The sequence below is a fragment of the Heliangelus exortis genome, chromosome 19 (assembly GCF_036169615.1).
Source record: "Heliangelus exortis chromosome 19, bHelExo1.hap1, whole genome shotgun sequence".
Lineage (NCBI taxonomy): Eukaryota > Metazoa > Chordata > Aves > Apodiformes > Trochilidae > Heliangelus > Heliangelus exortis.
Genome location: NC_092440.1, coordinates 6448133 through 6473277, shown reverse-complemented (window position 1 = coordinate 6473277; position 25145 = coordinate 6448133). Strand labels below are relative to the sequence as shown.

General features: G+C 39.1%; 1 protein-coding gene across 10 annotated transcripts in view; it reads left to right on the top strand.

Annotated features, from left to right (window-relative positions):
- ARVCF (ARVCF delta catenin family member) overlaps window positions 1-25145 on the top strand; it is a 243566-nt gene that overhangs the window by 159366 nt on the left and 59055 nt on the right. For all 10 annotated transcript variants that reach the window (XM_071763528.1, XM_071763535.1, XM_071763536.1 and 7 more), the window contains 4 exons: window positions 532-690; window positions 8716-9323; window positions 15270-15769; window positions 21879-22062. In XM_071763528.1, the coding sequence (XP_071619629.1) occupies window positions 532-690; window positions 8716-9323; window positions 15270-15769; window positions 21879-22062 (1451 nt within the window). The remainder of the gene's footprint in view (window positions 1-531; window positions 691-8715; window positions 9324-15269; window positions 15770-21878; window positions 22063-25145) is intronic.

Sequence of the window (25145 nt, the reverse complement as noted above, 5' to 3'; positions counted from 1 at the left end):
ATCTAGCTGTCAATTTTTAAAAATTATTATTGTTTTGGGCAGTTTGAGAAAGGTGTCAGTTTAATAGTAGGTCTTGATGTTCTGTAACCTTTTGTAGTCTGTAGCTGAGTGTCTTTCATCTAATGGAAATAAACTTTTAATGGTGTGTAGCATTAACTGCTCTGAAAGCCAGTGGTCCTGTTCACTATGGAGCCAAATGAATACTTCTACAGACAAAAATTCCACTCCTATACCGGGAATTGAAGAGAAAGCTTAAAGTAGTTTTATATATAAGTTTGTAGTGGTTGTCTGTAAATATGAAGTACATGATGGATGCTTCACATGGTTTCCATTTACTGAGCTAAGCCCAGCTATGCCAGCATCGTTGCAGCCTGCTTTTTTTTGAGACAGTAAACCTTCTTTCTCTGAAACTGTGCTTGCAAGTTGTTCAGTAAAACGTGATTTTTCAATTGAGAAGGCTGCAATCAGTGGAATAGTTATACCATGATGGTAGAAGTGAAAAGCTCATTTATTTTTTGCCTGCTTCTTTAGGAACAAAGCCCCAGTAACCAGACATCAATAGCAATGATGCAAGAGCCTCAAGAAATGGTGGAAGAGACAGTTACTGTGGAGGAAGACCCAGGGACTCCCACTTCTCACGTGTCTATTGTCACTTCTGAAGATGGAACCACGAGGAGAACTGAAACCAAGGTGAGAGGTTAATAATCACTGAGGAAACTGGCAAAATACAAAATAAGCACAAAGCAAAAATATTGGGGAGTAGCATGAGTGATGGCAATCATGCTATTGTAATCCTTACTGATTCTGAATGTTCTGTTTGGCAGCAAAGCTGTGTTCAGTGGAGTTTTTTTCAGTGTTGCCTCTGTCTAGTTTGCTCCTTTTCAGCTGTGCTGTTCCAGCTTGTTATGAAGCTGTGGATTGAACAGAAGAAATTATCCAGGTTCACTAATAAAAACCACTAGAAAGTCTTCCCCAGATGGTTTATTCTTTTTAGGTTAATGTTAGTTTCCTGAAACAGTTGAAAACATTGCCCCCAAAACACATACAGTGTTAGGAGAATGAGATGAGTTGGTAGGGCTTGGAGTAAATTACTTTGGCAGCTGAGGAAAATGTGTTTGAAAATGTATCTTCAAATTAATTACAATCTACAGTAACAATATGTGATTATATATTTGTCCTTTAGAAAAAGAAACATCCTATTTGAATAACACCACAGCATTTAAATTCTATAATGATCTTGTGAATCATATTTTACTCCTTAGGAAAGCTGGTTGTGTTCTCAAGCAAAGCTGTACCTCAGGTTCAGCTGGATAAAAGGTGTTGCATCTGTTCTAATTTTGCTGGTTTGTTTTTTTTCCCCCCATGTGCAAGAATTTTGTAGTCTCTGTTGAGCAGGTGCTGTATGTTCATGGCTGCCTTGCATGCTTTTGGGTACCACTGGAGCATTAATGTGCCTTGTCTTGGAAGTTGAGCTGAAATCTTTGTTAGGTTCTGGTCTTGTGAAAGATTAAGGGTGATTCCTTTTTACAAAGCTTACAAACAGCACTGATTAAAAAAAAAAAAAGCCAAAAAACTATTAAACTGTTTTCTGTTTTTGAAGGAGTCAAATGGAGGTCACTGCATAAGTCAGTGTTTATTATTACTGGCATTCCAGAATTGTAGACCTCTAAAATACCTATTCAGAATATCAGATCCTCAGGTTTGAGTAAATGAATGTTGATTTCCTGAGGTCAGTGGGCCTGCACACATTGTTACTAACATTGTTATGTGGTTTAATATTTGTCGTGGTTAGAAGATATATATAACTGTCCTATTTTCTCATTGTTGGAAGGAGATGAAGGTCTTACAATAAAAATAGACAAACAAAAAAAACCTTCATTTTGATTAGCTCTCCAAATAATCTGTGACTTATTTGAAAGAAATGCTGTTTTCTTTCTAGTGACAGCAACAACAACTGTTATTTACAGGAAGGAAGTGATAAAATTACAGTGGTGATGGACACCTTTTTACATGCAGCAATTGTAGTGCACAGTTGTAGGAGACTCTAAGTGCAGCTATGCAAGGAAATAAAATGATAGCTATGACTGTAAAAATAGAGGAGAGGCCATGCAGTGGTCCCTAGATAACAGGACCACATGGAATGAAATAGTTTGTCTGTCACAGCCATGCCACTGTTAAAGCTGGGAGTTTGTCATTCTGCAAAAGGTCCCATTTCCTCCTGTGGGGGGTATACTTGCTATTTTTCCATCTTCCCACAGAAAAGGAAGTGGCAGCTCCAAAACAGGCATTTTGCCTGCATATGGGAAAAGAAACTTGGAAAAACAGCAGCCCTAGAGCTACTGCTCCATTTCAAGGAGCAAGGTTTGCACACTTCAGGCACTGAAGTGTGGGGGGAAAGTGCAGTGTTTTTTCTCTACATTTATGTTGTTTTAAACAATGTCACCGACTTCAACTTTCATACAAGGAGGTGTTTCCTAGTATTTTATTGCTAAGAAGACCAACACCTAAAAAATATTTTTAAAAAAAATACAGTTGTTGAGAGAAGTGATTCTGAAATATCAAAACATGGATGGGATTGACTTATCCCTGACTCTGTCAGAAGGGCTGCTGTGGCTTTGCTGAGGTGGTTGTTGTCTCTGAAATTTTGTTTTGACTTTTCCTTGCTGTGATAATATGGCGTAGATTTAACAGCTCTTAGATATGCATCCAAGGTCAGATTTTTATTTCTTTTTTTTTTTTAAATCAAATCGTTGTTCAACTTTTTGTTTTGGTAGGGAATGTGGCAATGAGAAGTGTTGTCACTAGGGTTTAGTAGCATGAGTTAAGTGTCCTGGAGTTAATTGGCATCGACTTACTATCACTTCTAATAGGCATCATCACAGTGCTTTTATAGGTCATACTTTTATATCTGAAAGTCTTAGAGAGAAAATTAATTTTCCTGGTATCTCTGTGCAGCTGGCAAAATTCTGACCTTACTGCTCAGATGAGTGAAGGAAATCTCTTCTCTGCAAGGAGAGATGGAAACGTGTGCCCACTGGGCATGCACTGTGCTGTAGTAGTATCTTTGTTGAGCCCAGAACTGCTGTTCTGTCTCAACCCATTTCCCCCTAAAGATTTAAAAGAGAAAACCAAAAAGAACTAAAAAAACCACCCCCAAAACACCAAAATGAGCAAAAGCCCCATGATCTTGCTTTAGTGTGAAGGTACTTCTTATCCTTTTAAAGGAGCAGCGTTTCCTGTGGTGGAAATCCTCACAGTTACTTTCAATAATATCTCATCTGTTACTGAAATTCCTCCTCTTTAGTAGATAAATGTGAATGCTCCTGTATGCTGGTATTCCTTTGTACTCCTTCCCCCACACCATTGTTTCAAAACCCTAATTTATAAAGGTTATTTTCTTCAGTAGTGTGTTAAGTAAACAACCTTAATACAGAAGCATTGACAGTTTTGCTGTGCTTTTCCCCACATCTTTGAAGTTATCTGTAGCAGTGAAGCAGGAAGAAAGCATAATAGAATTTAATATTTGACATATTTTAAAAAGAGAACATCTGCCTTTTCAAACTGAGATATCTCAGAGTAATTTTCTCCAAACTGTTATTCTCTTAGTGCTGTACTAGGTCTCTACATAACATTAACTGCACAAAAGATGTGGCAGATAATACTGCATTTCAACTTTGTAATCTCTTTGGAAGCCAAATACCTATCATGCTAAGACAGTGAAAGTCACCTTGGGGAGAAGACTACCACTTACTGCTTGTGGACTGGAACTCTGCCATGTGCTAAAGGCAGCCTGTTTGTAAGTGGCTCAAGAGAACCCCAGTAAAGCAAATTAGATGTGTGTGTGCTTGTGTTAATGTTTGCTTTTTTCTTTCTTCAGGCACCTTTTATTTTTATCTTTGAAGTGCTAAAAGATTGGAAATATTTAGATCGCTTTTATTCATTGAAAATTATGTTTTCTGATAAGAAATTGTGTAATCAATCTGTATACAGAGTGGTTTCCTTTCCTGTCCACTCTTTTGCCTTGTCCTTTCTAATACTCAGCAAAGCCAGATCTCTCCAAGCAAAGATTAATTGCTGCTCCCACTTTTTAGCACCAGAGATGGGCAAGTGCTTGTGACTGAAACTCCCAGGTTGTGGTAGTGCCAGGTACCCCAAGATGCAGTTCTTCAAAACTTTGCAGGAGATTCATGGGGATTAGGTAACAGAGCAGGAATGGATTTCAGCCAAAGCTGAGGGCCCTTTGAAAATGTGAAATGTTAAGCTTAAAATTGAAGGGGAGAAATTTGAGATGTTGTTTTGAAAACCTATGGGGTGAGTTCTTACACAGTGTTTAATAGAAAGGTAATAGATTCAGCCTGCTTGGGCTGGTTAATTTTTACAATCCACAGTTCAAATATCAGAGATGTCAGAATGCCTTTATTCTTATGCATGTCTTCCCATCTGTTTTTTTTTTTTTTAATGACATAACTTCAACAAAGGTTTTAGCTCTGTCTGCTTTAATAATGTAGTTTATTAAAAAACAAACAAAAATTAAAACAGAAATAAAACCAACCTCAATAACAAAATGGAAGGCAAAATTCTAGGTGGTGGTAGAGATGACTGTGTTAGATCATGATACCCCACTTCAACTGGAATCTCAGTGCTGTCTTTTCTCCTCTTGTGTCTGAGCACTTTGCACTTAGAAGGATCCACTTGTATCATCTGCATCTTGTATCAGCCACTTGTATCATGCATCCAGGAAATCCAGTCCCTGAGTATTTTAATGTTCATTTTTCCCATCCTTCAATACAAATAAAATTATGAGGAACAGAGAAATAAAGAAGCTGCTTTAAAAGTGTGAATGTTTCTTTTATTCTCTGTTGGCAAATATATTTCCAGAAACAGAATTAGTGAGAACATTACTGTGGGGCCCAAAGGGAGATTATTTAACAAAATAATTGCTATTTGCAGAGGAGAACAATGGCAGCATCAGTAGACCTGATGTGTAGTTATATTCTGAGGAGCAGGGAGCAGCAGTGAAAGCAAGAACTTGCAGTCTCATTAGATTTTGGTTCCAGAGTGCTTGAATAAGCTGATATATTGGAACTTTATCTTTTTTTACACTGTGGTTGAAACCTTAATGCAGTTTACAGGAAATAAAAGTACTGCAAATATATTTTAAGCATACTCGGACAACCTCTTCATAGAGTAACCCAAAACTTTCATCTGGTACTGCATGAGATTGTAACAATGAAGTAATTGAGAGCCTTTTGATTTATAATCAGGCTAAAATACCTCTTTAAACAGGTTTTCTTTAGGAAAGGGAAAGTAAGCAGGGGAAGTGAAATTACATTTTCTCAGAGCAATTTGTATCTCTTAAGTTTTTCATTAGAACATACCCGTAATGAGGAGTTCATGCTAATAAATCTTTCTCAGATTGGGTGCATCTGAAGGACCAGGTGTCTCAGACAATCTGCTTGGACTCCCACTTGGAATTGCTTCTTCTCTCTGGGTAATGCATCAGAATTAAGGAAAAAACAAAAACTTTGGGAGAAGAGATTACTGTGCTGTCAGCTGCTCAAGACTGCCTGTGTTCTTTTAAGAAATATAAATGAAACATTCCCTTGAGCTGGATTCCCTGATATAAAGATGTTTGGTTTGTTGTTATTTCTTTGCTTGGAAACCTAATAAATGGACCTTCCTCTGTGTGATGGCTAATTGCTTCCAGAAAGCTTTCCTTTATTATCCTGTAGGCAACAAAGTCTTTTTATCACATAATAAATCTATCTCAAAGCTGTCTCACCCTGACAGATGAGGCATGAGTGCAAATACTCTGAAAGACTTGATATGAGGTCCCCACCATAATACCTTTAGCATTATTGAATGCTTTTATGCTATGAGAAATGTGTACTTTAATGCTCGAATTAAGTGTTCCTTTTTATCTATCTGACAAGGAGATTTTGTTTGTCCTGATTCTTTCATTAAGAGGCAGCATTCAGAAAATAATGGAGGTAAAGCTGTGCTTATGTTTTCAACTTTTTCAGATTTGTGCTGGATGATGCTAAGTGTGTCTTTTTGACTAGCCACAGCCATGGAAAACTTTTCTATTCTAGTCTGAAAGACAGGAAAATAAAGGAGAAAAAATTGCAAATCAATCTTCATTCTGTGTTGCTCATATAAAAAAAAAAATCTTAATACTCCGTAGAGTACCACCGGATGGTGTAGAAATCAGTAATTGTAACCTAGTATGTTCCAGATTTTCTAGGAATTGATTTTCAAAGTGTTTCTGGAGTTCTTTTATGGATATGTACCAAATATTTGTAAACATTTGTTCTTAATATAACATTCCTGTATTGTGGTACCTCATGCTGGTTGACAATAACCATGGTTCTCCAAAAACCCCCTAAACTATCAAAAATTAATTAAGAGTCCAAAATAGGCAGTAGGAGTACTGAATGAAGACGTGCAGCAGTGATGGCTCTGTTGCAAAGCCTTTGTCCAAGGATCCTGCAGGCCAAAGCTTGTTTGTCCTTTCATGCTATTGCTGCAGCCAGACCTGGTTTATTAGGTATCTTGTATTGCCTGATCTTGACAACTTTATGAAAAATCATCCATGACAAGCTGTGTATGCGTGGCAACGTGAGAGACTTGGAATTAAAGTATCTGGCTCCTGTTGAATAGTGCTGAAGCAGGCTTTGTGGGGTTATGTGAGTGTTCTTCCTGGCATCTAGAAAGCTGCCTCTTTGTTCTTTTCTAGGCAAAAGTATCAGTTTCTGATTCATCAAAATGTTGAAACACTACCTTCCTTCCTGTTATTCCTGTCACTGATTCCCAAATTCAAGAATACAGAGGCCCAGTAGCTTTCATCCATTTCTGTCATTGCTTTGCAGAACTCACATATTTGAGGCCTGAGAAATGTTGCTTTTCCCTTAGATCCCTTATGGACAGAGTGCTTTGAATAAAACTTTTGTTTCAGACTTCAGTAGGAGAATGCTGAGCTCTGTTGCCTTGCATATTTTGCGTATTTACCGAGAGCTACTGTGAGCCACAACAACTTCTTCTTTTCTAAATGCTGCTTAGTTTGATAAATGCCATGACAGTGGTCATGCTGATAACTCAGTGGAAAGTGGAAGCATTGTGTGCTGGTAATAAGCAAAAACCACTGTTGGATTCTGTGTCATGAAACTGATGTTTAGTTTCTGGCTTCCTTTCTTCTAGTTATTAAAATACGTGCTTTTTTAAGCACACGAAACCCCCGTTGGTGGAAGAGGCAAATTCTTTCAGCTCTAACCCAAATTCAATACTAAGGTCATGTTGGTACCTGGCTATGCTTTATTCAGCATGATGCTGGTTAATTCTGTCTTTGATGGAGAGCCATTTGTGCTGCTTGCAGTCTTGCAGGATTTCATTACTTCATTAGGCTGAAGTATCATTTGCTCACAGATGTCTCTACGAAAAGAAATGCTGTTTGGGTGAATTTTTCCTGTTTGGGATTTCTGTGTGAAAACATCTGGCTAGAGGAAATGTCTGGAGCCACTTCAAGAGATGTACTCTTAATTATTTTGTTGTAGCAGCAGCTTGGATAATCTGGTGCCAATCTAAATGTTTAAATCAGAGGCTATAGGTCAAAATATCTATTTAGACTTCAGAGCCATTGAACAACCCAGGGACACATGTTACAGTTACTGTTTCTGCTCATGTCTTTATTTCATTCTGTGGCTAGTATGAAGGAAAATGACATTTACTGATGTTTGTTTATCCTTGTATACTTTAGAAACCCCAATTATCTCAAAATTTTGCTTTTTGTTACCTCCCTCCATGTGAGTAGTACTCTGGTGGACTGTTTCTCCTGCTTTTCTTGTGTGTGTCTTGTTCTGTTGTTTAGTTGGACTTTTCTAACAATGGGCTGAAAATTGGCATTTACTGGGGTTAGGGTGACTTTTTATAGGTTAAAGTAGCTTTGTTAAGGGTCAGGTATGGATGCCTTGGCTTCTGCTGGGCTTTGTATTCTCCCACAAACAGCTTTTGCGTGTCACTGGAAGACAGTCCCGGAGAACAACCGAGAAAGGTCCTTTGCTAGTTTGTAAATAGTGGCTGGTTTCTAGCACTGTCCTGAAAACTCCTGAGGAGTCTTTGTTCTGGCCCTTTGGCAACAAACCCTGAACTGGACACTTGCCATTTCCAGTTTTTGTCTGTTACGCGAAATAATGTTTAATTCTACCTGTGTTGAAATGAGGTGTCAGGAAGGTAAAGATGTATTTGTGTACAAGTATTTCTTTTATGTTTCAAACAAGCTTCTCTAGCCCAGTATGTTTAGGCTACTTGCAGTTGCAACAACTGTGTGGCACTCTTGGTTTTTATTGCTCAATGACATCATCAAAATGATGGAATGACCCCAACTACCTGTTGAACTTGTATAGTGATGGTTTGATGTAAGCCTGAAATTTTTCTGTTTGAGATCATGGTTTCCTAAGTATTGCTGCCAAATTTGAGCTCCATCAAGTCACACAGTGGTACAGATCAGGGAGTAGCCTCACCTAATCTAACAGATAAACTTGTGGTTACAGTAGTGCTTCCATTTACCAGGCAAGTCACCCTGGTGTGCTTTGTGATGCTCTCTCCCTGTTTTTGCTGTTCTAGCTCCCTGTGTCTCATCACATTGTGCAGAAAGGAGCAAATTAACATATTAACAACTTAACAAATAAATTAACATATTTATTTGCTACTTCTTCACAGGTTACCAAAATGGTCAAAACCGTCACCACCAGAACAGTGCGTCAGGTGCCGCTTGGGCCCGATGGCCTGCCAGCAATGGATGGCTCCTCTCCCATGGGCAGCTACACAGATTCAATAGACAGAAGGTACATGAAGAACGGGGAGAGGTACATCACACCACAAGCATCTTCCACGTTAACCAGATCTTACAACAGCTACAACGATTCTTACCCTGAAAGTCAGGAAGGCCAATATCGCCCTTACATCAGTCACGATGGTTATGGGGATCTGTCTGATAACTATGGCAGCTTGTCTCGGGGTGTCAACTACCGTCCTCGCTACGCCTACATGCCAGGGAACAGTTACAGGCCAGATGATGGTAGCTTCACTTTGCCAAGCAGAAGGGACAACTACGCTCCTGTGGCCCAGCCTCAGGTGCCAGTGAGTAGCAACGTTGACTTGAACCGCTCCCAGCCGGAACGCTTCCAGCCGGAGCCCTATGGGCTGGAAGATGACAACCGCAGCCTTGGAGTGGATGATGAGGGGTATGAACTCGATCCTGATTACTCCACTGTGAACAGGAGGACATCTGCAGGTCTGCCCGAGAGAGGGAGACCTCACAAAGGAAGGTAAAACCCCTTTGTTTTTTACAGTTCTAATTTGCAGCTCTTTTGCTTAGTTGCACATGTACGTTTGAACTCCTAATGGTTCTGGAATTACTTGACAGAAAAACAGGTAGAGCCCATCATTTCAGTAGCCTGTAGATGAGTACACAAGGCACATGAACTACAGAGGGAGTAAGGATGGTGCTCAGAAACACTTTCACTGCATTTAGAAAGAAACAGATTATCTTTTAGAAGAGGGTTAAGTTACTTTTCTTCCCCTCTTCCTGTAACAGAACTGTGACTGCATTTTGTTGTCCCAGAGCCATCTCACAATAACAAGGTGAAAAGAGGAACTTGTAATCTGAGAGACTTCTGACAGAGCTGGCTGTGTGCACATCTGCCAAACAAAAATTGTAAACAGCTGGTTGGTGTTGCAGTTAAGCTGATACCTGGTGCTGAAGGGATGCCTTTTATATTGAGGTTGTCTTGTGAGGTGTTTGACAGCCTCAGCTCCTGATCCTGTGCTAACTGCACACCCTCAGCTGCATGACCAGGTTATTCTGAATCTCACTGAAATCCTTCAACATTTATTAAGAGCAGGTCATTATCTTGCCCTGTGCCTATAAAAGGGGCAGATAAGGCCATCTGTGTTGTGCTTAATGTAACTAAAGTCATCAGTCACAAATTATTTCTGGTTCAGTCCTTTTTGCAAGGAGTGCTCTATTTTATGCCATATTTTCTGATATTGGTTGTTTACGTTGTGCTTGTATCTATCACATCTTGCATTTGGAGAAAAATATAAGCAAGCTTGGGAAGAGAGTTTTATTATTCAGCTGAAAGTCATCTTTTGAGTATAAACCTGAAAAACTTGTATACTTTGATCTTGCAAGCTTACCAATCAGTAGAACAACGTCAGTGTTTTCTGAGGCTAAAGAGAATACCTGCAGCCAGTGGGTGCCAAAATACTGATCAATCTATAAAACTTTAATTTTTACTCCCCTGAATCTAAGCAAGTTTACAGTTCTCATTAAAAACAGTCAGGCAGCAATGCTTTTAATTTTTTATTAACATTTTTCAAACTGTATGCATAATGAATAATTAAATTTATTCTTAGAACCTGCCCATTTGCATTTTTAAAGTTGGTTGTTCTTTTTAAACATCCCTTTGATTTATTGTTTCTTGCAGCTTGGATAGAACCAATTTCACAGTTTTTGTTTAACATTTCTTTTGTTGTGACTTTTTTCCATATTTAATATGATCAAGAGGATTTGACAAGTAATTAGCCTGACTGTTGCAGCAAACTTTAGCTGGTGAGAACACAAGAAAATTGTTTGAGAGCCTCTTCATAAGTAGTTACTTTTTGACATTTCAAAGAAATACTTGAACAATTCAATAAGCTGCATTTCAGATCTGCTACTGATCTGCAAGAAACGAGACTACAAATAGTGCTTTGTACAAGATGAGAGTGATTATTACCTGATTATCCTCTCTAGGTTTTTAAAAAAACGTTCTTCCTTGTGAAAACTATTGAATGAATGTGATAAATTGATTGAACTTTTGATTTCAAAAAGCTTACATGTGTAGAGTGGGTGTAATAACAACACTTAGCTTTTCTACATATCACCAACTTTCAGATTGGGCATCTTCATTGTGTTGTGAACAGAATTCTTCAGTTGGCTAACTTGCTGGAGAAACTGAAGTTATTCTCTTGTTTTCTTCCCAGTAAGTGCTGCCCTCGTTTGTTAATAGTGGAAAGGCAGAATAAGGATCCTACTGTTGGCTGCTGGTTTTGATGCTGTTCTGTCTGAGAGGACTGAACAGAGGTTTCTCATCTGAATCTGTGGTAGTGAATCTCACCCTCTGCGTGATAAGGAGGAAATGCAGCTGTGTCTGGAGGGATTCCTGGGCTAGAGGATTACAAGTACAGATTGTTCTTTCCATCTCTTGCCTGCTCCATTTGATCACAGAGATAAATGCCTATTGTGCTCTCCTTCTGTCATCAGCAGCCTAATTTTAAGCTACTTATATTTCATTTTAAATTGGAGGAAAATATGCCCTCTCACAAACATCTACAAATCCAGATAAGTGCACAAAGGCAAATATTCCCTCTGTTGGCTCTTCAGTGCTTGTGGCTGGGCTTTTTCCTTGTTTTCTTTTGTACTGATTATGCTGTAAGATACATTATTTTCTACAGCAGTGCTTGGCACTTAATGTTCTCTTCTTTGGCATGTTTGGTTAAGTCAGACTTCAAAATAAATTGGGGTGAGAGAAAAGCATTTAGGTGTGTAATTCCGATTTAATACTCAAATTTACTTATGAAGGGCTCCCCCACAATTTTTTATCCATGCTAGAATGCATTTTGATCAATTCCCTGAGACAGGTGATTAACAAGACTCACAGCATCCCAAAAACTTCACTGCCTTGCTACAGACAAATGGAAAGCAAGATGCTTGCAGTCTGCAGCTCTGGCATACTGACAGATCTCTTCAGTCCCAGAAGTAAAGAGCTCTTGGCCTCCTGAGCTTCTGCTGAAGCCTTTGTTAGTCTTTCTGTGTCAAGTCACTTGCCATTCCAAGGGAGCTGCTCAGGCTGGTGTGAAAAAACATCGTTGTCCTGCACCAGTCTGACTCCGAAAGATTATTCTCTCTCTGTAAATGTGTTGCTGATTTTACTTATTTGTCTTCAGAAACTGAGTGTGTTTAGCTTCCTGATAGATATTTGCTTTTGAGTTCCTCAGACTTTGCCTACTCTGCACCTCTGGGCCCCCCATTCACGGGGTGGAGATGGGGCCTGGCCTGGGCCAGGGGATTCCTGTCAGCCACGGCCGCCAGAGGCCTGGTGGGAGTTCTGCATCACCCGTTGGCAGATGATCTCTTTTGATAAACTGCTTTCCTTCAGCATTGTTAAGCAGTGGCAGAAGTGATGTATTAGAGCTTCTCTCAGTATAATATTTCAGGATTCTTTTCTGTTGATTGCAGTCTGGGTTGTTTTCATGGGTTTTTTTCCCTCCCCCCCCCCACTTCTCCAGAGTTGATGGCCGCAGTCATGTGAGTCTGAGCTGCCTTCACTCAGCTTTCTTGTACAGCTCTTAATATCACATCTGGATCTGAGAGGTTTTAGATAATTATTAAGGGTCTTGAAGGATGATGTGTCCAGGAGTTATCTTTAGCCAGGTATTTGTTACAGTTATTAACCAGTGGCTAACTATTGACACTGTTCCATCCTAGAGGTGTGTTGGATCTGGCCTGTGTGGGCTTATTTCAGCAACAGTGTTACCGATGTTCATATTTTTTCCTTAGAGACACTGTCTTGTTCTAAAGCAGCTGTCTTTGTGTGCTAAAATGGTTGTGTTAAACTTGAAATCCTATTTTTTTACTAAGAGAATGGTCTGGTAGAATCAGGTGGGGGATGGCAGGAGCAGGAGGTATTCAGGTATTCACATTTAGTTATTAGTGACTGACAGTTGAAAAAAGTGTTGTTAGGACAGGAGTTATATGGTGTTCTTTTTTGTCACGAGAGTGTTACAATTTAAAAAGTCCTAACTGAAGTTTTATTTTGGACAAATGTGATGAAACCTAGGAACTGCAGCACAGGGGAGGGGATACAGCATGAGGCAGGTGGGCCCATCTGTGTGGTTCTGTTTGGAAGGCTTTGTGGAAGTAATGCAAACAAACTCCATTCCAGGTCAATAACCATCTTTGTGTATTTGCATGGATGAGAAGGAGAGAGAAACTTAATTGTGCAGGTGTAATTGAGGTGGTGTTCAGTTAGTTTTCTTGTAGGCAGCTCATAGGGTTGAGATATACTGAATTGTAAGCTACCAAGTGAATTAAAAAACAGCTGTGCAGAGGGCACCTATTAAAATTACTCTTCTACTGCATTTCTTTTATGCAGCCTGTAAGAATTTTACATGAAGATGAGTTTGAGAAATGAAGCTTTGTTGTAGTTTTAATGCTGGCTGTCCTGAATTTGCATACATAAAACCGAAATTTTGTTCTACTAGTTTAGGGGTTTTGTTATCACTTTTACCCTGTATATGTGCATAGAAATAAATTTTTTCAATGTTACTTTCTGTTTGGGATGATGGAAATGGCTTTGTTCCATGTAACAAAATACAATGGCTGTCCAGATATTGTGAATTACTGTGTAGACTGAATTACACTTATACAAATAACTGCATTGATAAAAGGGTTTCTTCAAATGCATTCTGAGTTTTGGATACTTGCCCATTTTTATCCTTTCATTCAGTTTATGGTTTAGAACAGCAATTAAAGCAACTTAAAGGCAGTGGAAGTGCTTTTAATGTTAAAAGCATTAATTGTTCAAGACTTAAGTTCAGTCTCTACCTCCGGTTGCTCTTCTCCCTAGAACAGTTTAATTAACAGTCCCTTTCGGATAACACCAAACTCCATTTTATTCCCGAGTTCTAATGGTGTATATTTCCCTCAGCATGACATCAGGAATTGTTCAGTAACATCAGTCAGTGCTTAAAAGCAAAGTTTTTAAAAATCATTTTCTAGCAATTGAAACTAGCTAATCAGTCCAGGGGAAAAAAAAAAAAAAAGGGGGGGGGGCAAAAAGCTACTGCTGTTTGTTTGATTGTTTTTGTTTGTTTGTTTTTAATTTAAATATGTTAGAAGTCAGTTTATATTGACATCTGTCAAGAGTAGCATTAGAGGAAAGAGAGGATGAATATGACAAATCATCTAGACATGAGGTTTCAGATTTCTTTTTGTACTTCTCCTGAGGATTTAAGCATTATCTCATGGGTGCACAGCACATGCACTGAAGCTCCCCTGCACAAACTGTTCATGTTCTGGAACATGAAAGGTTTCACTTTAAATAAGACAAAAAGTATATCAGTGAATCTCAAACATATTCTGAACTTTTAAATGCCTTTCCTTACAAATCTCTTGGAGAAATGTTCTCTCTCTAGCTGCTACTTGTAGGAAGTGATCAGAGGGAGTATTGATTTTTGAAGGTTAGAGATTATAGCTGCAGGGGTGGTTTTTAAAGAAGTGTTTGTCAAATACTGATGATGATGATTATTTTAAATAGTGACTTTTCCAGTGTGAGAAGGTACTGTGTTAGAGTATTTTCTATAGTACTGATTGTAACTTTGCCCTTTGTGTGAACTAGGACAGGAATATTTAAGTAGTAGACATGTTAGTTGTTTGTGGCTGACCTTGCTTCAGTTACACACAATGAATTATGGCACAAGATGGGTCTCATTCATCTTAATGCTGTAAATGATCTCAGGAATGTCCAACATCCAGGTTACTTGCTGGTTTGGGGAGGAAATATCAGTACTGGACTTGTTTTGGATTTCTGGCAAATTATTCTGGTGTTAAAAGTGTAACCAGGGTCTCTTCACCATCAGCCTCTTACCCGTGTTCCAGATGATTCTGTTCAAGATAGATTTTTATTACATGCTTGGATTCAGGACTGAGGCTTTCCATCATTAGGTATATTGCTGAGTTCAGTATTCCTGTGTGAGCATCAACATGGAAATGTAGTGAAACTTCCCATACTTACTAAAAAGCATCTGTGGTCTCTGTCCAGGCCTTGAATGCCTTTAATTAGAGGCTTGGTTTGTTTCAGATGTAGTGGCATTAATGAAACTCAGTATTTCCTACTAAATGTAATCCAGCTTTACTGTAATTGTTTTGCTAAGTGACCAAAATGAAAGCAATCTGTTTGATGACTTGCAGTTCCTGTCATCATTTCATTGCTAGCCAAACAAATCCTGTACTGTAGTCCCATCACTGCTAAATACTCAGCTATGGATAATTTTCAAGTTACTACAAATAAATTATTTGGGAGTGTAAATATTCTGCCCCTAATGATGTTTGTGGTATCAAAAGGTTTACTTATAGCTGAAATCTCTACGCCGGCTCAGAAGTACGGATTGATTAAATGTGCTTTTTTTCCCCCCCTCTTTCTTTCTCTTCGGACTGTTGCTTCTTACAGAGGCTACGAGGACCCCATCGAGACAGAGATGGTTGAAGAGAGGATCCCTTACCTTCATGGTGGATACGCAGCACCTCTGGCACAGCCCGAGAGAGGCAGCATGGCGAGCATTGACCGGCTGGGGAAGCGCTCGCCCTCTATTGACAGCATCCGTAAAGACCCCAGGTGGAGGGACCCTGACCTCCCTGAAGTAATTGCTATGCTCAGCCACCCTATTGATCCAGTCAAGTCTAATGCTGCAGCCTACTTGCAGCACTTGTGCTACGAGAATGATAAAATCAAAAAGGACGTGAGGCATCTCAAAGGGATACCAATCTTGGTGGGTCTGCTCGATCACCCAAAGCCCGAGGTCCATCGGAAAGCCTGTGGGGCTCTCAGAAACATCTCCTATGGGAAGGATAATGAAAACAAGGTGGCTATAAAGAACTGTGATGGGATCCCTGCATTGATCAGGCTGTTGCGAAAAACGAATGACATGGAAGTCAGAGAGCTAATTACAGGTCAGTGTCTGTAGTTTCTTTGACAAAATTATTCTTTAAAGTAGTCCTCTCGGCTTCAGGAGCAAGAATTTCTGGAGATAAGAGCACTGAAGGAGAATTTAGATCACTGGCTACAGCTACTTTAGCTACACTACTTTCCTGGTGTGAGAAAGCCTAAGGCAAATAATGCCCTGTAGGAGGAAATGGAGATCATCTGTGTATGTAGCACACTCATGTTTTCTGGCTGCTGAGAGATGGATGATGGTTCTTGAATGTAGCATGCAACTGCATGTGGTTGAGTTATTGAAGCTTAAATGAGTTATAGCAACTTCACTGAGAGGTAATTTGTAGTGTGCTTGCCCCTCAGCAAGGGTGAGGTAAGATATGCTAATCTAAAACTTTCCATGTTAATGTCTTATAAAACAATCCTGCTGCCATGCCTCCCTTACTTGATATTGGTAGAACAGTCATTCTCCCCAGCAACCCTTCAGCCCTCAGTGCTGGAGATGTTGAGGCTGTATAAAGAGTTGCAATGGTTCTGGGCTAGAAAAATCCAAGGAGAGTAGAGTCTGCTTCTGAGATGCCCTGGACACCTGGTTTGTATGTTGCAATAATTGGAAAAGGGAGAAATACATTTTTAAGCTAGTAAACTTATGCACACTTTGCAGGGAGTTTTCAGTTCCTTAGAACTCCATTATTCAACTTGTTTTTCATTTGAACTTAGTCTTGGACATTGTCCAAATAGAGTAATAAAGTATTCGCCAAGTTTCAAAGTTCAACCATTAAGTGGAAAAGGGTGGAAAAGTATGTCAGCTCTTTAACTAAGGAGAAATGTATTGTTCTTCAGTCTGCCACAAGTCATGGACAGTGAAATGGATTTCCCTTTCTTTTCTCAGAAGCAGCAGGGGATGTTTGGATGGAGTCCAAGGCAGTTGCAATGACTTTCAGTGCCAGAACAGTTTTTCAGAAAGTTTTATAGCGGCAAAAATGGATCCAGAGCTGAAAAGGTTTAGCTACCTTATCAGTGTTAGATGCTCCAGGCAGACCCCCATTGTTAAGTGTGGATTAAACCATCAGAAGTAAATATCATAATTCAATAATTGCCTGAAAAATGTTATAGCAGCTCTCCAGGTTTTTACTGGTAATCATAATTCTCCAAGATGAAGAGTGGCCTTAAGAGTTCCAACCATGCTTCCCCAGCCATAATGGTATACTTAGCAAACTAGGTCTAAATATGCAGGGGTATTTTTCCACTTCTTTTCCAGGAACTGGTGAGGAAAAGCTGTTGGTTTTGTCAGAGAATCCTCTAAGTAATACAATATCATGTATTGGTTCCCCTTTGATTGCTGTCTGTGCTTTGTCTCTTAACGTGGAAACTCTATAGTTAGCATTTATGTTCCATTTGCTGCACTCATTTAATATGATGGCTGACAAATTATTTTGGTTTAGATTAAGACAGTTTACCTACTGTCCTAGTTTACTCAAAACTCATTTCTGGAGTGCTGAGAAGGAATAAATTTATTTCTTTAGTTTTAAGAAAGGAGAAGCCAGTCTATAATTTACTCTGAAGGAGTATCATTATAATGCTAAGTGGTAATCACTCACTTTGGAGGTGGCAAAACCTAACTGGATATTTTCCCTTTTCACTCTAAATGGTGATTGCTTTGATTTCCGTTTGATTAATTAGTTTTGCAGTTCAAACACATTTTATTTGGCAGTAGCTCCTGATAATTAAATAGAGTATTTTTTATTCCACTTTGGGTTTTGCCATTTAAAGCTCTTTATTTCCCCTTACTGAAGAACACCAGGAATATAGAGGCATTAATCTAAATGGATGTCTAGCAACAGATGATGTATATTTAATCTCCACCTAACCAGCAATAATTTCATTCCACTTCTAAAATGGTATCACCAGATCTGGTGTGAGACATTCTATCAGTATAGAAGAGAAGGGCATTCCAGCAATGCTTCTGTGACTGATGCTGGTGAACTTGCAGTCACAGTGTTCAAAGCCTCAGCTGATAATGTGGAATTGTCCAGTTGAAAAATGAGTTCCAAAAGTCAGCAGAGAGAAACAAGAGCCAGCTTGACATGCAAAAGGAGCATTCAGCCAGGGCTGCTACAAAAGAGCTGTGTTTTGCAGCCTCAAACATTCAGATCACAATTCTGATGTTCTTGTGGTAAAAATCTTGACTTCCTATCTGGATACTTTTTCCTAATGATAAAAGAAGTCTACGTTTGCCATGAAAGTTTTTCATTCTGTCTGGGGTGAAATCTGGGGGGACTTCTGCAGCAATGCAAAAAAAAAAAAAAGAAAAAAGAAAAAAAGAAAAAAAAAACCCCAAACAAACATATATATATATGGAAGACAAGACAACAGCATTCAGGGTTTGCTTGTTTTTTTCTTTTAACAGGCTGCAGAGTCAGGTTTGGTTTGTCACCTTGGCTTTTCTGTGGCTTAATATTTATTTAACTCAATACTGGCTGCTTTTTGAAAGCTGAATAACAACCATCAGGGGGTACATGGGAGTATACTGTAAGACATTATTTGCAGCTGAAGGGGTGCTTTCTGGCAAAAGAGAGCATCATTCTCATCTGCTATGAGAATCAGTCCTTGGCTGTAGTACAGCTCTGTGGCCTCTCATTAACTTGGTGATCTGAAGCAGCAGCCACAGCTGTCCAGAACAGTGTGAGTCAGGCTGGCCAGCTGGGTTTGGTCAGTGGGTTAATGGAGTGGGAAGAAAGCCACACCAGTGTGTTAAAAATGCATAAGAGGTAGATGCAGTGGCAGGGGAGCATGAGGGAGCAATTGGATGTGTGATGCTCAGTGTTGAATGAGTGAGACTTCATTTTTCAGAAGAATGGTCACTGGTCTACTTTCTAGGATGTATGTTTTGGAGAACTCAAGTTAGGCAAAGGTATTGACAGGCAATTTTGGAAGCAAATTGACTGTACTTATACAACACCACTGTCACATTAAGCAAGTTTGTTGCCTCTTTCAGATAGCACTGGTTTTAGCAGAACTTGAAAACCTCTGGGTTAATGCCATCTCTGTTTTACCAGTTGTTCTTGATCTGTCTGCAAAGGGCATTAAAACATGGTGTCCCTCAAGGAAAGACAGATATGTGAGGCATGTAGAAATACCTTGAAAACTCAAGATGTATTTCTCAAATACCACAGATGTCACTTTTCCTTCTTTTTAAAGTGTGGAGTTACAAAATGTCCCTCATCTACTCCCCTTCATTTAACTGTTAGTGTCCAGAAGTAAATTGCAAGTAGAGTTGTGATGAGAAATATTCCACAAAATTCTTCCTTGCATCCCTCTGCAGTCATGGAACTGTACTGCTGAACTTTCAGTGGATCATTTTCTTGAGAAATTGAGAGAAATGAGGATTAAGCTGATAAGGAATTAAATCTGTTCTGATTGGGAAAGCTGCAAAAGTTTTATCTTGAGTGATAAGGGCTTTTTGTGGAGAAAATGTTCCCATCAGATAAGCAAGACCAAAATTCTATTACATTCTTTGAAAAGCAATCAAAAGTTGTAAGCTTTAATGAATAATTTTCTTATTTGTGAGAACATAGAAAGTAATTTTGTTGTTTAACGGCATTGGACTGATTTTAATTGTTGCTGAGTGCAGTTTTCCTGATGCTGTGTGTTGCCAAAATGATTTTAATTGAAAAGTTATTGACCTTCAAAATGTTCTGCAGAGGACATATTTTTATCTAATACTATAATAGAAACTTGCAGATTGATCAGCTTGATTAGAATTCACATAAATGCCCAGAAGGGGTATGCTAAGATCCTGTCAGCTGATCATACACCAACTTCTCTTTGAAGTACCATGGTGTCTTCAACTTTCTGGTTACAGATGAGCTTACACCTTCCATTTTTGTATTAGAAGGCTTATAAGAAGTAACTCTCTTTTTTTGTGGTGTATTCTGTCACACAAAATTTTATGTTGAGGTTCTCAACTTGATCCTACTTGACTTGAAGAAGCACAGCTCCAGTCTTCAGGGCTTAGAATGGTATAAACAAGTCTGTCCAGCAAATGCATACAGGACCAACACAGAACAAGAAGTCCTTGGTGAATATAATGTAGGGGCCTTTTTTTTCCAAATGGTAAATGATTTGGTGTGGACTGTAGATTAAGAATTAAACAGCTGCTGCTTATTTCTTGGTGACACTGGATTTTTGCAAGTAAGTGAGCACAGCAGGAAAGTATTTCTCTTGGATTTCAGAAGATAATAGCAGGTATGTATTTTGCCACAATTTCTTTAGAAATCTTTCCACAGATCCAAGAAAACAGACGTTTAGGACAATCATGGCTGTGGCCCTAATAACTTTTTTAATATTACATAAATCATATAGCTATGGTTAGCCTATGTTAATTTTAACATCTTGGTATAATAGTTGGTACTTGTAAAATCTTTTAGCTATTATCTCTGCTTAACAGGCTGAAAGAGTAGACATAGTATTTTGTATTATGTATTATTTTAGGAAAAGACTGAAAGAAACATTGTTGTTCCTTCAATTGTCTGCCTTAGAGTTTCTTTACTAATTAATATGTTCTCCTAAGTCCAAGCAGATGTCTGGATTTTGTAAAGATCACTTGCAGTAGGAGACACCATAGCATTTTACTTCTGAAGCTCTGCTAATCATCAGCCTTTGAGGTTATCATACAAGTGCCAGTCACTACTCAAATAGAGATAAAATTCCCATCCTGACCTGGTACCTGCCATGACCCTATATGGATAATACTCCAATATTAAAATAGGACATTTGGCATCTGACACTTCTGACTGGTAGCAGTGCAGGTCTGAGTGTGAAGGACAGTTCCCAGGGGCCTCTGCCCCTTGGGGGGGGGCTTGGGGTGGTGGCTCTGGTGTGCTGGATCGCTGCAGCTGCCAACTCCCTCACTCCTGCAGGCTTTCCACTGACTGACAGGGTCCAACAAGTCCATGTGCTTGTTAGACTGTGTGACAAAAGGAATAGTTCCAAAGGCTTTTTCCAGATGTTTTCAAACTTTGCAAATCATAGGTTTTAAAACCTGGAATGACTGAAAGGGCCCGAAACAAAGGTTACATTTTAGACATTTATACTAAGAGAAGAGTATCTACAATTTGCACTGTAGTGTGGGCAAATTTACAGCTGTAGTAACACAGAGAGCCTCAGGTTTATATCATATCTACTTAGAAAAGGTTTCCTTTGTGTTATGGGGAATCTGTCTTTTCCATTTTGTTTGCCTGACATCTTCCTAGTCTTCACACTTCTCTTTGGAGATTAGAAGTGTGCATTTGGCTCTCAAGTGTTGTTACAGATAGTTCTCAAATGTTACCAGGCTAGGCCTCTGCAGAAATTTTTTCTGAAGTGAATATCCTGTTTTAGTCCTGACCTAATGAGCAATAACTGTCAGGACACTGATACAGGCCTGTTGGGAAGTTGTGTTACTTCTGTAAGACTGGATATTTCTACAGTTGTTAGGCTGTTCTTGTTTTGTTTTGTTGTTTGACTGCTGTCTACTTTTGACTCGTAATTGAGGTAAAAATGGAAAGGGGATTTTTGGTTCTCAGCTTCTTTAAGGAATCATATGCTTGTGGCATCGGGTCATTTGTACACAGAGATTGCCTGTGACTGGAAAATGTGGAAGTAAGTAACAAAGAGGAGTCTTGTGCAGAGGGTAAGTGTAAGAGCAATGATGCTTCATAAATTCATTCCTGTTCTTAAGACTTGCTCAAGCTACTTGTCTGCTGCACAGGATGTATTTTCAGTTTTTGAGGCATAGCTAGACTTAAAAGTGTAAAAAAATTTGTAGGTAACAGAAAAATCCTGTTAATGTCCAAGAGCACATCACATTTATGTACTCTGTTGTAGGACTTGATGGCTTCAACAACATCTATGTCTTGGTAGAAGTTTTTTCATGTTTTTGGAAAGATTTCCGTTGCAGTGACTGTGGAATTTTCCCTGAGCTATGTGCTAGTCTGGCACCTCATCAAGAGGTTTCACCTTTTCATTTCATTTTTTGATTTAACCTTCAAGTGATTCTCTGTGGATCAAGTAGTTCTATTTAATCTAGAGACTTTAAATTGTTATTACTCTCTTGGTATTTAATCATAACTCCTTCTCCTGCAGGCACCCTGTGGAACTTATCCTCCTATGAGCCCCTGAAGATGGTCATCATCAACCATGGGCTGCAGACACTTACCAATGAGGTGATTATACCCCACTCAGGTTGGGAGAGTGAGCCAAATGAGGACTCCAAGCCTCGAGATGCTGAGTGGACAACTGTCTTCAAGAACACTTCTGGGTGCTTACGGTAAGGTGGAACTGTGGAGTCTTTATATATTCACCATGTACTGTTTAGTATTTTCTTAAACTTATTTTCATTTGAAGTGAACTGCCATATATCTTATTTTTGTATTTATTCCCATTCCAATGACCATAACAGTGATGCTTGGAGGTATTTGCCTGCCATGGGTTCTCCTGTTGCAGGGCTTGCTAATGTACATCAGTCCAGTGGGGTCAGTGTGAAGTGGGTCATTTATCCAGGTTTGGGCAAGTGGATCTGTATAGGGAGGTGTGTAATACAATTACTCAGGTCAGGTTAACTGCCAAATTAAGTCCAAAGAAAGCATTTTTGCTTTGGTGCTGTTTTTATTTATTTGAAAAGTGTTTTCAAACGACTCCCTTCTTGCTTTGAGACTTTCAAAAAGCATTTTTTGCAGATGGGAACTGGTTTTGTGGAATTACACTGGGCATGAAAAATGGATCTAGTTTTAGACACCAATGCTTTTGTGAACACACTCCTTTTTTTAAGATAAATTGACTAAGGACCTATGGGAAACTAGTGAAGAACCTGAACTACTGACCATTTAGGAATCTATTTCTAATATTCCTCACAAAGAAGCCTTTTCTGGTTAGAAATAGTATCTGCATTTCTGAGAGCACCTTGAAGACAGGACAGTCCATGCTGGAAGCTTGGGTCAGGAGGGAGTCCTAATGCAGTCTGAAAAACCTGAAGAACCAATTTTATCTAAACAGTGTCTTTATTTTGCTTTTCTTTGAGATGAATAGTGGAGATGCCCTGTTAGATTCTTCTGCTCTATGATGAAGTCAATTAGTTTCAGCAAAACTAATAAAGATTTGGCATTGTACCTTCTGTTGCTCTGAAGTACACTTCTGTCAGATTTCTATTGATTAATGCATGTTCAGAAGTTGGCTCATTTCTGTTTCTTGGGCTTGTGGTCTCTAAATTGCAATAACTATTCCCCTGAGTAACTTCACAAATGAAGAAAGTAATGAAAAGTGTTCTGAAAGGGCCCATTACTAAAATTATTTGCAGTCCCACTGGTAGCTGAGGTCCTTTAAGTAGGCTCCAGACATTATACGTTTTTACTTAGTAGTGTCTCATTTTTTAATGGTGTTCTGCAAGAGAAAATTAGTCATGGTGGAGGATAAAAGGATTATCTGAATGAATATGAGATTCTCCAGTAAGCGTAGACAATAAATTGATCATTAGTAGACCAGGCTAATCCACATCATAAATTTTTATTAGTATGTGCAGTGCCCTGATCCACTCGAACTTCTACATTCCAGGATAGCTTTGGGGTTTTTTTGTTGTTTGTTTGGGTTTGTGGGTTTTTTGTGTTTGTGAGGCTTTTTTGTTGGTTTTTTTTTTTTTAATTAAGGTGCTGCTTTTACAGGACATGTAAAAGTTTGTGCCACTCTGGCCATTTCATATTCTGAAAGGCTAATTGAAGAGGGGTGTGGAGCACACAGCAGTACTGAGATTAGTTAGATGATTTAAAATTCTGATAATAAAAAGTAGTCCTGATGCACTTCAGATGCATAGGAGAGCAGGCAGTGAATGGTGACTGCTTCAGTTGTAAAGGGGGAAATGTATTTCAGTCCTTTCATCTGTCATAGTCATCTGGGACTCTCTGCTTCCTTGTGGAAAATCTGAAGCTTCAGTCAGATGTGGGGCAAGGTGAATTCATGCTGGAAAGTAGTTGCTTAAGGTAAATGGAGATGTGGTGACAGGTTATCAGGGAAAGGTACTCTGAACTGTCTCTTTGCTGTGTCATGGAGAGAGCCACTTCTTGCAGAGGGAGTTGGAGAACTGTCTTGCTCTCTCCTTACTTGTCCAGTACAACAAAGATGCAGGAGTAGGTGAGATGTGAGCTGTCTTTCAGTTGATTGTACTTCTTGTTAGTGTGGTGGTGATATTTCATACCTTTTGCATAGCCCACTGAGATCTAGAGATAAAAATGGACGTATCAAAAGTCATTACCATTGCAACTATTAGAAAAAATCTTGCATTGTTGAAGTCCTCCACAGCTCCTCCTTATAAACATCATCAAGATGAGATAGTTAAGAACAGTACAGGAAAAGTTGTTGCAGCTACCTGTCTGACAGACCCCAGTGTTTAAAAACCCCTTTGCCTGTTCATCTCCTGTTGACCCAGAAGCTGGTCCTAGAAACTGGATTTTTTCCATGAATGGAGCTTGTTGCAGACTACAGCCTGTTTACCAGGTAGATATTTAATTGGGAGGTTAGTCTGCTCCATGGTGTGCCAGCCTCCTTTTTTCCTCTTTGGAAGAGAGCCTCAGGTGTGTGCTTTGTTTTCTTACAAAACAGCTGAGAGAACATGAACTTCTGAGGCTTTGGGTGTCCTTGCAGCCCCAAGCATAGGGTAGGCATTATGCATGCTAGACAGCATTTGTTTCAGTATAATTTTTTCAGTTAATGAAGTTTAGCAACAGATGTGGATGAGTTTGTTTCAAACTCGGTGATTGACAGCAGAAACAGTCAAATAATAGGGCTTTTTTTTAACATCACTTCCTGATCTTTGCTTTGTTTTTAATCTAGGTCTCTTTTGACAATGTGGAGTCTTGGAAACACTTATTTCAAAGTAATTGAAAACAAGTAATTAAAAACAAACAAACAAAAAACCTAGCACTTAGTCCTTATTTCTGCCCACTTTCTAAAGTAACAAAAATCCATGTGTATTGCTTGATGGTAATTTTACTCTGCATAGCCAAGGGACTTGCACTGAGGAGTGCATTGGTCTGAGCTGCTATTTGAGAAAGCTCTGTGCATGATAGTGAGTGATATTGGACCTGGTCATTTACAAACTGGAAATAAGAGAAACTGCAAAGTTCATTATCATCATGAATCTATTCAAATACTATCTGTTCTGCCATGAGTTAAATAACTCTGGGATTACCTCTGATACTTGATGTCCACACCAAACTGCAGTGGCTAAATGCCAATATGTACTTAGCCAGTAAGAATCAAGGGAAGAAGAGGCAGCTAGTTAAGGTTTATATTGACTTTGGAGATGAGTGTTTACTTTAAGGACACCTTCTGAAGCCAAGCTTTCTCCTGTGACTGTTGCTG